Raw genomic sequence first — 14,268 nt, forward strand, 5'->3', positions numbered from 1 at the left:
AGGCTGCATGCAACAAAAAAGGTTTCCTGTGGTACTGGCAGCAACATAAAATACTTGGCAGACAGAGATGGACACTCCACTGGGAAACTACTGAATGTGATATAACTACTGAATATAAAACTCTAAAACAGTCAACTGTGGCAGCCTCTCACTCAGGAAGAACACCTTTCCTGTTAGTCTGCTGAACAGTCAACTTATGTCATTTACTGGCTATAGTGGGTTCTGCTGTTGTGAAAATATTCAAGCATCATACCAGATACAATATATCTGGAATAAAAATACCCTGAACTTTAGGAAAATGTGGAGTATAGCATTTTGTCACCAACTTGCTTGGAAAGGCTAGAAATTATACAGCACATTGATAAGCTTTTAAAACATAACTAGTATGTTCCAATTAATATCAGAAGGAACTGCAGTTCTGAATTTCTACGTGCTGTAGAATCTACTAGCTCTGCGTTTAAAAGTAATATCCTACAGACACTTGTTTCGCAATTCCTCATATTTGTTAGGTTTTTTTAATGCTATTAAAAAAAAAAAGTAGAAATTAAAAAAAAAATTAAAAAAGTAGAAGAGCCATGAAAAAGACTTTTGCCCATTATTAACTCTTACCTCGTTTCTGTAAGATTTCTTGCAGATCTGACTTGCCTGCTGTGTCTATCAGAGCCTCTCCATCATTTTCCTGATCTGCATTGTCTTCTGTTTTGGAAGATCCAGCAGAGAGAGTTTGGAGCTTGGTCCCCAAATCTTGTGCTTCTGATTTCAGGAAAGCAGCTGGTCCATCAATGCCTGCAGGCCAAAACAAAACAGAACGTTAAAGTCTATTTTTTACAGAGAAAGATGCATCCCAGGATGGTTCTTCTTATCTTCCCTTGCTCAAGCATCCATTTGAAGTACTGACATATATTTGTTCAACTTTTGTCAGAAGTCTTAGGAAGAATCAGGCCTGACTCCAGTACAGACCGCCTATTACTCTAAAATATCAGGCATCAGTTTCTCCATTTATAAATAGATTGTATCTACTTTTTTTACAAGGTCTTAAGCAATTAAAACAAGTTGTATGTCATGCATATTGATATACTTCAATTTATTTATGGGTAATTACTCTCTTTTCCTTCATGTTCCTTGTTTGCTCCTGTGCCAATAAGTGAGTGCTCTACAGTGAACACCACAAATCAATTTGAAAAAAATATCTACAGCAAAGGGCAGAAAAAAAAAAAACACAACTGTAAATGGATGCTCTCTGTCTTTTTCGTAGAAATTAAATTTCCACATTTAAATATGCAACACAGCTGTGCACTGCACTTTGGTGGAGATGTCTTGATGTTAGGGTCTGGCATAATACTTAATTCATGTTTGTGTAGCACACAATACATAACAGTTCTAGCTTTGGATTTCTTGCTTTCCCACTGTTTTCCTTCTTAAAACTTTACTGCTTTATCAGTCATCAGATTCCTGACATGTTTACTGCTGTTATCACTTAACAGGATTTGTTTGTACTGAGTAAGCTTCAGAACTATGGAAGCTAGTGAGGGAGCAGTTAGTTTTCATTTTTATGTCTTGTAGTTTCAGTACTACTGAGGTTTTCTTAGAAGTTATATCAATCTTTTCTCTCTCTTTTTGACTCAGAAGTATCTTTCAACAGAAGCTTTTTCCCAGATGACTTTAAACACACAAATGCTACCATCCACATCACTCTCCTCCCTACCTTATGATCCTGAAAGACATCTAGAGAACAAGAAAAACATTCAAAAGACAGGGAATAACATATATGTATTTATTGAATATGATATTCAAACCAGGTAACACTGGTTTGTTTGGGTTTTTTAAATTCTACTCTACACTTTAATTCCCTGTTAATATAATGGTGGTATTATAACATTCTGCAATAACATGCATCTCAAAGCCTTAGGATGTTTCCTGTGACTTTCTTGATATGCTGACGGGGATCCTGGCTCTCAAACTACTTCCTGACACTTCCACTGGAATGTAGGGATTTCATTGCTGCTTTTTTTTCTTAAGGAAGTCTTAAGGCTCTCGCTGCTCTATTTCCATTCACTTCTAATGGAATGGTCACTATTTTGCTGTAATGTTTTGAGACCACTGAGTTACTGCCTTTGGCTCCAATATCGCTTTGTGCTTGTGACTTTCTGGACCACTATGGGCTTTTTTTGGTCATGTTTCAGTTGTCTCTCTGAAGCCCACAGAAAATAACAGGCGAGGTCAAAGCCAGCAAGAACCTAATTCAGTATTCGTAAGACTTTTTCTTGTCTACTTTATCATTCAGCCATATGCAATCTTGAGATGCAGTATACCACGATACCATGAAGAAAAGTACAAGCAGTCAGTGCTGGATTATTTCCTTTTCTTTATCCTACAGCTTCAGAAGACTCTCTTACTTTGGATTTGTATCTCCCCACCTTTATAGAAGTTCCTAACCCATTTCTACAGTTCTTCTTAGCCTAACATGAGAGAGAGATTACTCAAAGGCACATGAAGATTCTCAGCTGTCACAAAATTCAAGGTAAGGTTTTTGTTTGTTTTTACAGTTCAGGTTTGCTCAACCATACTGTACTACAATTCTACTTTTGTACATAGAAAGGTATGTAATCAGTCTTGCTTATCACTTGACTCAGGAACTGTCACAGCAATGCAGCTGCCCATCTGTGACATAAACTGCATTCACTGGCATTTTAGAGAACATTGTTGCAATCAGTATGATTACTTACCATGTAAAATAACATCACTGTGGAAAGCAGTGGGAGTTTCTACTAAAGGAGTCTGCTCCTCACACCCTCTGGGCTTTGACCTACGCAGCTTTGCCTCAGGATTTGGCTGCACCATCAAGGGATCAAGACGTTTCTTCCTCTGCTTCTTCTCTAGAAGAGCTCTCTGCGAAATAAACAAAAAGCATAAAACACAGATGAGTAACCATATCCCAAGAGGCAGAAACCATGCCTCAGCCATTAGCAATGACATGTCACTGAGCAGGATCTCCAATAAACTTGAAATACACTTGTAATCTCTTACAAAACTCCTAGACATAGATATCACTGTGTCTTGGATTTGCCTTTGATTCTCCATCAGTGGCTGATGGGTGATATAGACACCTGCTTATTTTCTGAATTTTAACCACTCTCATCCAATCTAAACTGCAGCAATTCTTAATATAAATAGACAAATTCAGGAGTCATTTATAACCCAATATGAAACAGTCAGGACTTGCAGAAGAAAAGTCTTTTGTCTCAAAAGCTATCATCTTATAGGGAGAACTCAAAACAAATAGTTCCCAGAAACCAATGTTGAGAGAAGATTTAGGGGAGAGGGGAATTAAATTTTTTTAATTAGTCATTAAAATATGATTTATTCAGTAAAAGGAAAATTTATCTACCTTGCAAAATTTTTCTATGCAATTCAGGATTGAAAGGAAAGAACGGTAAATCCAAATATTAAAAAAAAAAAACATTATTTTTCCAAGGTACACATAAATTTGGTGTTTATGATTTCCTAGTAAATGAGAACAGAAAAAACTCCCAGACTTAAATCAAGGCAAATGGGGACATTGCACCATTTTAAAGACAGCCACACTTAATCTTTAAAAGTTAAGGTGACGCATGAAGAAGGAGGAAAAATGCACCACTACGCAAATGATGTGTAAGCCCCTTGCCATAGATGCAGTTTATCTGTGCCTGCTTCTTAGGTACCTGAACACCCCCTGAAAGTTGTTCTTGGTGATAAAAACCCTTTCTCCATCAAATTCTTTTTGGTCTCAAAGGATCCATCAGATGAACAGTAACAACAATTCAATCCGCTTGAGACACAGACATCTTCAGAACCCTTTCATCTCCTGTTATGTTTTTTCTCTTGTTGGTTCTTTCCTCTCCTATTAGGTTTTTTATCTCAAGTGAGGTCAGTTTCTCAGGCAACCTCTCACTGAGGAATTCCAGCACAACTCAGCCCTTGGTCTTCAATTCTTTCTGCCTTTCAAGTATTTATCTAAAAAAACCCCCCAAAAACAACAACAAAAAAATCCAAACCACAAACAAAAAACACCCCACACCAAAAAAACCCAACCCAAACCAAACCAAAAACCAACAAAAAGTCAAACCAAAAAGACCTTTTTTATTTAAACTCATAATTACACTTTGAAGACTGGACTGAAATACAGGTAGTGTTTGTTACTGCAGAATTATTTGCAAGGATTGTCCCGGAGGGCAAAAATTACATAAAATTCCAAAGAGATTATCACATTGGTCTAGAAGAAGAAAAGAAAAATGAGCAGTAGAAGTCAAACACTTAAAAGGTGCTAATTCCAGATAAAAGTTGTTTTCTAGAGACATACTCATGCCCTCCAGAAGAACTTACATTGGTTTGTGTTGTTTGTTAGTTTTTTAAATTAATGCTGAGGAAAAGTAAAAAATTTAATGATAGTTTATAAATCTCTAACAGTTTAAATAAAATGAGAGAGGAAAAACAGGAATCAAAACATTATTCTCAGAATAAGGATTTGAGAAAAAATTGTTGCCAAGCCTTCTCCACCTGAAAAATCAACAGATAAGAAAAAAAGAAAACAGACACATACTAAAGGCAGTAAGAAAGTACACAGCTACTGCTAGAATGGGAAATTGAATTTGGGATCAATCTATGCGGTGGTTTGGTGTCTGGCAGGGTTTTGGTAGTGGGGGAGGGGGCTACAGAGGTGGCTCCTGTAAGGGTTCGAGAAGCTCCCCCGGCTCCAATTCCGGACCCGCCGCTGGCCAAGGCCGGACCAATGGCGCCTCTGCGAATAACTATTTAAGAGTGAAAGAAGCGGTTGATTACGTTTCTTTGTTCTGTTTGTGTTGGCAAGAGAAGGGGGATGGCAGAGGGACAGCCCTGCGGACACCTAGGAGCAGTGAGGAAGCAGAGGGGGAGCTGTGCCGGAGCAGAGGTTCCCCTGCGGCCCGCGGGGGGGTGGCGGCTGAGCCCCTGCAGCCCCTGGAGCCCAGCGGCGGCCCAGAGGTCGCCCTGCAGCCCGCGGAGGGCCCCGGGCCGGAGGGGCAGGGACCGGGCCCGGAGCAGAGCGCGACTGCGGCCGCGCTGGAGCCGCCCGTGGGTGGGAGGGCGGCAGCCCCGGGAGGGACCCGCGCTGGGGGGTTCTGGGGAGCTGCGGCCCCGCGGGAAGGACTCGCGGTGGGGCAGCGGGAGGAGGGATGTCTGCCGGGAGAGGGACCCCGCGGTGGGGCAGGGGAGGGCTGCGAGGGCCCCTCTGCCTGAGGACAGAGGAGCAGCGGAGACAGCTTGTGCCGGACGGACTGTGACCCCCATTCCCTGCCCCCTGCGCTGCTGGGGGCAAAGAGGGAGCAGAGCTGAGCCCGGGGAGACCGGAGGGGTGGGGGGCGGGGGGTGTGTGCGTGCTGCATTTAAGACCTAGTTGTAATCTGTCATTTTCCTTGATGGTGGTGGTTGTTTTGTATTAAATGTATGTTGTTATCCCCAAGTTGAGTCTGTCTTTTGCCCGTGACCATAACTGGTGAGTGAGCCCTCCCTGTCCTTTGTCTCCACCCTCAAGCTTAAAAAAGCTTTTACGTTACGGGGGTAGGAGTGAGCGAGCGGCTGCGTGGTGCTTTTGGAGCCAGCGGGGTAGGCTCAAACCGTGACAATCTAGGATGTAACAACTTTCAGAGCTACTTAACTGATTATTCTATTCGATGAGCTTTTTTAAACATTTCACCACTTACTAGTCTAAAAATTTATTCTGTTTCATCAAAGAGTTTCTAGGACTCACTAATCCAAGGGGATCATATTGGTTTCTATTAAAACATATACTTTACTGCTGGTAGATGTGACTGACCTTCTTGCAAGAACTTCAGGATAATCAAGGTGACAAAACTTGATAGTAATATAATTTATTTTAAAAAAGGCTTCTCTCTACTACTTTGTTTATTGAGATGGAAAAAAAAAATCTACAAGCCCACTGAAAGGACAGATAGCAGCAGTTCGTTTTCTCTGCATAAGGTGGCAGAGCAGCCTTACCTTCAGCACTATGTATTTTCAGACTTAGTCCACTAAGATGAAGTAGAAAAAAGGAAACTGTACTTCATTTCACTTTGTCTACTAACTAGCCTTTTCCTCCAGCTCTGTTGCAGTAAAAATTCACATAATATTACAACAAAAACTTTAGATAGTTCATGAACAGGACACCAGAACACATAGACCGTTAAATAAATAACAGATACAGATTATCATTATTTGTTCATGATTTTGCAAAGTTCATGTATTAAATACATTCAGAAACATTTTCTTTGCACCACAGAAAAGCATAACATCAGAATACAGTACTATAAAGGATCACAAACCACAAACTCCAGTTCTAATGAGTTTCCAACAAGCTAAGAAATCAGATGTGTGAAATGAAATACATCACAGCAGACTAACAAGACAACTAGTGTAGTATTCTTTCTACACCTGTGATGAACAGGAAGATGGTATACAGGAAGGTTCAAACCACTCCACCCTTGAAGGTACCATATCATACTAGTTATTATTTGACATGGTCCTACTTTAGTAGGCCATATGGGATGGATCCTAGCTCTGAAACATCCTCTCCACTCTTCCAGCTCCTCAGTTTATGCTGAGACAGCAGTGACAATGCTAGTGACAATGGCATTAATGAAACTTGATGTCAACAGTAAGTACCATATCAGGTGCATTCAGAAATATGCCTTCAGCTTCATGCTCTCCACCCACAGGGAGATGGCAGCACTTTTAGCTGCAGGTCCCTCAAAAGACACAGAAACATCTACTGCTGGCGAAGTAAGCACTGCCTGAGTAGCCACACACTCTCTCCTGAAGGAAAAGGCAGTAGTCTAGACAAAAGCATCCTGGAAGGCAGAGCTGGCCCACAGATGGATCTTGATGTCATGCATTATTATAAATAATATTGTACTGCCATTACAGGATTTCCAAACCCATCATAAAGACAGGTGGCAGGCACATGTCTTTGCTGTGGCAAATGCTTATTCTAGATTCTCTGTATGGCCAAATGTTCTAAATACGATCTTGCTGGATTAAAACATTTTGCTTTTTTTTTTTATTCCAATTCCTATAAATGTTTAGGACAAATTAATCAATCAGGGCATCAGCTACAACTTGCAATGAATCCATCGTGTCTAAAAGTGATTTCCTACTGATGTCTATTTCTATAGAAGGCATGGTACTATTCATGTAAAAGTTAAAAGTAGACTTTAAAAGTTAATATTCAAACCTAAATATACAGTTCTAAATTAGAGACTGTTAGCATTTCTCAACAAACCTCATTTGCAAGGAGGGGTGGTGGTGTCAAAATACATTTTAGTGAATGCAGATGATCGAAATCTCAATCAAGAAAGCTCGAAACAAAATTGCAAAAGGGTATGAGTTCTTTAAACTCACCTCTTTGTGATTCCACTGACAGCTGCTCTGACGGAATTCCATCCAGCCCAGCAGCTTCATTTTGGTGGAACAGCAATGCATCCCTAGTTTGGAACTAGGCATACATTGACCACAGTGCCTAGCACTAGGACCCAGTGATTACTACCAGCATATGACCAGACAACAGTCCTGAAACAGACACTGAGGTGCATCACCAAGCAGTCTGACCACCTCTGGTTTTGGAACTTCTTATTGAGTGGCATTTGGCACTAAATGCTCTTTTACCAATTACTTGAACTAACACTTTCTATTTTAAAAAAAAAAAAAAAATATTACTGGATAGCCTACAGGTAAAAGGATTTTCTTAGCTTCCACAAACATGACTGAAGATAAATTTTACTCCTTGACTCTGAAGTGTTTTAGATAAGTGCCTACATACGCACAGCTAAAGTTGGTAATAAATCCACTGTCTGAAGTCAAAGCTAAGCAAACTCAGACTAGAAATAACTAACAAGTTCTAGTAAAGAGGGTTATTACCCCTCTTTTAAATGCAACAGTTCTCTAAAGACTGTGAAGTCTGGATTTAAAGATCCTCAGCTGAGAGCACGCTTCTCTGAAAAACACACTTCAATCTGAACACAGATTAATTTAATGCAAGACAGCCATTTGTGGCCCATGTGAAATGGCCAGCTAGAAAATCACAATAATCTTACATCTTCTAATCTATCTATAACCATTTAAAATTTCACGGAAGAAGAATATTAAGGATGGATACCTTATTGCTCTGAAGAATATGGTGATGTAAGCAGCAAACTGTGCTTTAAAAACTGAGACCTAAAACCTAATATTTGACAAATGCTTTGCTGTAATAGATTTTTAGCATCTTTTGACTTTTTTGTTTCTTAGAAAGAAAACAAACATTCTCAGACGTGTTAAGGAGATCTTTGTATAGCTCAGGGAAACTTTTTCTTTTCCTTTGATGCTTAAAATGTAAAATTCCCTGCAGTTTTACTCTCTTTTTGATTCATTCCTGCAGTGTGGTGACTCAGTCCCAATGAAATGAGAGGACATATGAAAAATAAATATATCAAAGAAATCAAGCCTAAAAGCTATAGCAAGGTTGACTTAAACTAACGAAAGCCATGAAAATCTTTAAAGAAAAATTTTAGCAATGAGTTCTCATTTGTATTCTTTAGACCAAGCATTTTTAGCACTTCATGCCCCTTTCTTAAGTCTCTAGATGGCTAATGTTTGTTTTCCTAAGTTTTACCAGCTTCAGCACTATCATTTACCTGATTCTCAAGTTTCAGCTGTCGTAGTTTCATGCTTTCATCCTCAAAGATGCTGGGAAAGGGAAAGAAACAAATTAATTATTGCTAGTAAATAGTTTGCGTTATAAGAGCACAGCATAGTCACGGACTACAACTTCACCATCAAGACTTTAAAACAACAGTAAGACATAACTTCTATCCCATGGGAAGACCAAGTGACAAGGCATTAAAAAATAAAGCATACTTCATATTCTGTCATAAATAGGACCAAAGTGTAGTTTAATCACCTTAGTAAACTGTTCTGAAAACATTTGTAAGCAAAAAAGGCTTCGTTACTGATGGATGGATTAAGAGCCACTGTAGAGGTGGGCTATGAGACAATTGATATCTGAACGCTTAACACAGTTCAAACCAATTCATTAAAGTCTCTGCTCCTTCATAAAAATTAACTCAGAATTTTAGGTTTTGTGCTGGGGTCAACGATGCGGAAGTCACGGACACAACATGTACGACCAATGTGATCAAGTTAAAGCCACTTTATTAAGGGATACACAGCAATTTATACACTAGCACAAGGTACATGCACTACGTCCTAATTGTTAATAGGTTAATGCTGCTTGTCCATTCACCTTCTGCCTTACAATTGGTCCCGGTGTGGCGTCCACCCACCTTGCTCTGTTTTCTTGTTTTTGCAGTCCAACTTCCCTATCTCTTTGTGAGGTATGCAGTTTCTTAATTCCCTGACATTGCCTATGTCTGTAACAACAGCTGCAGCCTGTTGTTACAGTGAGGCCCCTTGGTCTGGATCACTCATAATATGTCTATTTTCTTTCAGCCACTCCACAAGTCAAACCTACACCATTTTCTCCTCCTGCCAGACTTCCCAGAACTACTGTTAATACCTGAGAGAATCTATATTTGCAACACCTGATATTAATTCCTAGAGATGAAAAATAATTATTTCACTATTTAAGTGTTTTATAGATAACTTTCGTAAGAAGTCAATCTTTTTGCTTTGTGTTCCATACAGACTTTCCATTTTCTTGCGTACGGCAATGAGTTATTACATAAAGTGTAATGTAGAGCAGTAAAACCCTACAAAGGGAAAAGGTTAATTGACAAGTAAGCATCTGTTCTGCCTGCCACAGTTGTGCACTTTCCTCCTACACAGCTTTGACAAAGACCTCTCTGGAAGCGAGGAAGCATCAGGAAGAAGATACTTAATACAGGAAACAGACAAACATTACATATTTTATTGATAGCACGCAGAAAAGCAGGGCTAGCCAAAATTTCAATTTAAAAAGGAAATTCTCTGTCTGGTCTAGATATACAGAAATGTCCAATGATGTGAAGTCACAAGCTGGCAGACCATGCTGAATATAACCCTAACAAGGAAAACTGGAGTGATAGAGAGACAGGGAGAGAGGCAGGGTGGGGCTTCTGCAAAACACATGCCATGGAAATTGGATCATAGCATGTAGTGCTAATAAGAGTAGAAAGGTCTCAGTGTCCCCTTAACCCCTAGTAAATCTACGTTTGCCTCAACTTTCAGGCAACCATACGACAGATCAGAGGTCCTTACAGACAGACTACCCTAGCCAACACAAGCCCTGTTCTGGAAGGCTGAAATGTGCAGAAAAGAGTTTTGTATATGCACATCACATATAACAGTTCATATATTCTAAGATTGATGCTTACTGCCCAACTAACGGTATTTTAAAGCAAGTTACCACTGCCATTGTTTTTTACTTTGTAGTTTTCCTTACGTCTATAATTTTTTTTTAACATATTTCAAGTATCATCACATAACAGGTCTAGGACCTTGAAAACACCTTGCTTCTAAAAACTGACATTACTCCTCACATGGACCAGTAATAATACATAGCACCTTGCATTCAAAGGTAATGGAGGGCCTAGAAAAATAAATGTCTTTCTTGAAGAGGGATGGAGAGCTATTACACATCTTCACAGCAACAGTTACAGTAATACAGTCATCTCCACCTGAAAACATCCGCTATGTAAGAAAGAAACATGCAGAGACATATCTGCTGAGTGCAACAAGATATATATTATTTGCCACATGAAACTTCGACATAAAGTTAAAATGCAACATGCTTTTTATTTGAAGCACAGGTGATAGAAAAGGCCATCTTCGTCAAAGCCCAAAAAATGCTTGAAAGCTCCAGTTAAAATATTCATGACAAAAAAAAAAAAAAAAAAAAAAAAAAAAAAAAGGAGGCGGGGGGAATATTCCTTTTCTTTTCATACACCTACTGACTTAAGAAATAGATTACACTTGTTAACCACAGTCAAGAGTTTGTTATAAAGCAATCTATTCAGCTCTGATCAATATTAGATTTATGGACACATTGTTATATTATTAAAAAGAACTACGAAGGTGTCCTGCATAGATACAAGACACTGTCTGTGGTTTTCTTGCTTTACTTAATAGAAGATGCATCTCCAACAATTTGAGCCGCCTCTTTAGAAAAATAAAAATAAATAAAAACAGTACCACTTTGTTTATTATTATTAAATAGTTTTAAATTATTTTCTACCCACACTGGAATAAAGTTACATAACGTCAAAGACAGGTCTGAGGACTGTTGGAACAGGACCATAACGCCAACTACACAATGCCTCACCTCCAGCTGCTTAACTAAGACTCAAACATGGTTGAAACACATGAAGATTCTAACAGGTCACAGAGCTTGATAAAGCAAAAAGATAACAAATGTGCTCTCTTTTACAATTTACTGTTAAACACAGACCAAAATCACCTTGTAGCAGGCCATAAAATGAAAGCAACCATCAATCCTTCCCTTTATAACATGCAAGGATTCACACAAAGAGCAAAATGAAACAATTAAAGCCATGAGCACTGTGGCACTGTAAATAGTGACCAAAACAAAAAAAAGAGACTATTTTTTATTTACTCCACCTGCAACTTTCCTTCCAGCATTTGGTCATCAAGAAAGTGTAACGTAATAACCAGACAAAAAAAGAGCTTCCCACACATACACACACTTCAATCTTTTTTTCTACCCACCACAGCAGGGTTAGTGTTATTGCAGGCCTTACAGGAAAGAGTCGCTCCCACAGCTCACCACTAAGGAATGCAAGTAGAGTGCTAATACAGCTGCAGGCTTCAAACACACATCCTCCTTCAGATGAGCTGACTACGCAGACCAGTACATCTAAGTGCTCTTCGGACATAACCACGAAGAAATCACTATGCTCTTCGCTATGCTTTTCTATTGGAAGGATCTACGTGCAACAAGAGGAATTAAATATCCAGTAGGAACAGGAAAAATAAGCAGCATTTCCATAGCTACAATACCACAGTTCAGGAAAGAAACCCACAACCATCAAACCAGTCACCCATTTACCTTTGGTAAATAAGGACTGAAAATTCCAAGTAGCCTGTCACGATCTTCCTCTTCCCAGACTGCAGCAGAGCAGACTGTAGGAGACTCTGCTCCCCATCTCTGCTACATTTACCAGAATGCTCAGGCTCTCCTACTAAAACTGCATGATGAGTAACGAACACATGCCAGAGAGAAAGGAAAAATGACCCAGAATGTTACACAGAAGTGAAGACTAGTGATTCCTCAGGATACAGAATAAAAATGAGAGTGCGAAAGCAACTATTTAACCATTTCCAGATTCCACACATACCAACATGAGGCAAAATGTTTTCTTTTTAACAAATACCACCTGAAATTGCTGCTGAAATCAGAATGAGCCTTGTTTTCATATCATAAGGAGAAATTAAAATGTTGCAATAGGGATATGAATGACAAATTTATTATAGATGTCTTTTTTTGTCTTTCCTAACCATCTTCAGAATATCAAACCAACCACAATGCAGAGATAAGTTATTTAACAGATGTTCGTATATGCAATTAAGGCTTCATTTTCACGCAGTATATTTTTATTTCTGTAAAAAAGGCACACTACATCTATTGATAGTTCTTTCAGAATGGGCATGTTATTTTTCAATAACACACTGCAATTTTGGAATTACAAACTATGTTGTAAAGCATACATATGGACAGGCAGAGCTAACACTTCTGTTTTCATGGTAACTTTTCTGTGTTCCTGAACTTATACTTAAAAAACCCAAAATAATGTTCTAAGCATTTGGCAATAATTACTACTGAATCAGCCAAATACAAACTCATAGTATAATGCAACTCTGAGAATAATGAAAAGTCCTGACATTAGCAGGGGAATATAGAAAATAGGGCCAGAAAGCAACCCACCAGTCTGAAAGTGGTCTTTCCATTCTGTTTGAGGTCCACACAAAAGAAAAGATTCTGAAGAACTGAAGAGGGTTGAGCAGAAAGCTGAACAAATTGACCAAGGACTAGAAAATGTACCTCTTGGCAAGATTTGAATGCATCCTACAGCTTATTCAACAGAAGATTAATAAATACACTCCACTGTATTCCATGGATTTGAGGCCACAAATGACTATTGATGCAAGAGAAGAATACAACAAAATCCAGTCATACATAACCGAAGCTAAATGTATTCAGACTGCAAATAAAGTTTTTATTTAATGCTGTGACTAATTAACTATTGGGACACGTCATGGAGCTGTGGATTTTCAACAGAAAACAACAGGTTTTAATCAAAGTTGAACATTATTATGCTAAAACTGCTGTCATGGAGTAAGGCTATGGTCTACCTCAGATTTCAGGTGTGGTTATGCCAGACAGGAGAGCTAAGCATTCTTCTTTCAAGTTATATCAAGAGACCAATGAAGTCCCCTTTATATACTGACTGTTGAAGCTGTAAAGAGGCAAATAAAATTATGGACTAGTTTTCAAGGAATTGACTGGTTGCAGCTGTGAGTGAGAGGCAACAAGCAGGGGAAGCAGGAAAAGCCACAGGAAAAGCCTGTAGAGAGAAAAAATGTTCTACATGATCCATAATTCACTGGAAAGACAGATTTTAAGTATGTTAAGCAAAGGAAAAAACCTCATGGTAAATTTTTCCCACATTCAACAAAATAGGTGCATTCCTCGCACGTTCACTAAAGAAATACTCTACTGAGTTTTGCCTCCTAAACAATGCAGCAAGGCCTTGCAGATTTAAAAGCTCGCTAAAGCTATTCTGCAACTCAAGTAGTTACAGGTTTGATAAATAATGAGTAAGGTTCCCTGGCCTCTTTTAGCAGAAGGTCAGACTAGCTGACAGAAACAGACCGCACCCCAATCTTGAAAGAAAATCTGACCCAAGAGAAAGATAGCTTGTTTTGCTTTTTAACTGTTCTAAGCTTCTTTAGAGCATATATTAGCACTGTAATCTTGGTGAGAGAAATTCAGAAAGTATCACCTGTTTGTGCAGAGTTCTAGGGAAAGTACTAAAAATCTGGATACTCTGTAATTTGGCAGAAAGTTCCAGCAGGAACTTTTAGCTCATTTTGAAGTGGACTAGATTTTCAGTTTAGTGCACCTTGTTACAAACAAGCTGGTTTATATCAGTCTAACGCACAAATCCTTGTTTTAACAAACACAATCTTTCAATATTGATGGGAATATGAACCTATACATTATCAATCAAGATCCTTACATTTTTAGCTGTTTCCATTGCTCTACTT

The 14,268-nt window shown here is 38.9% G+C and overlaps 1 protein-coding gene across 1 annotated transcript in view; it reads right to left on the bottom strand.

Annotated features, from left to right (window-relative positions):
• TULP3 (TUB like protein 3) overlaps window positions 1-14,268 on the bottom strand; it is a 31,847-nt gene that overhangs the window by 9,871 nt on the left and 7,708 nt on the right. The window contains exons 2-4 of the mRNA XM_086460826.1: window positions 8,682-8,733; window positions 2,727-2,889; window positions 610-786 (exon numbers count right to left, since the gene is read on the bottom strand). Coding sequence (XP_086316952.1) covers window positions 610-786; window positions 2,727-2,889; window positions 8,682-8,733 — 392 coding nt within the window. The remainder of the gene's footprint in view (window positions 1-609; window positions 787-2,726; window positions 2,890-8,681; window positions 8,734-14,268) is intronic.

The sequence above is a fragment of the Leptosomus discolor genome, chromosome 1, assembly GCF_034619465.1.
Source record: "Leptosomus discolor isolate bLepDis1 chromosome 1, bLepDis1.hap2, whole genome shotgun sequence".
Taxonomy (NCBI): Eukaryota; Metazoa; Chordata; class Aves; order Leptosomiformes; family Leptosomidae; genus Leptosomus; species Leptosomus discolor.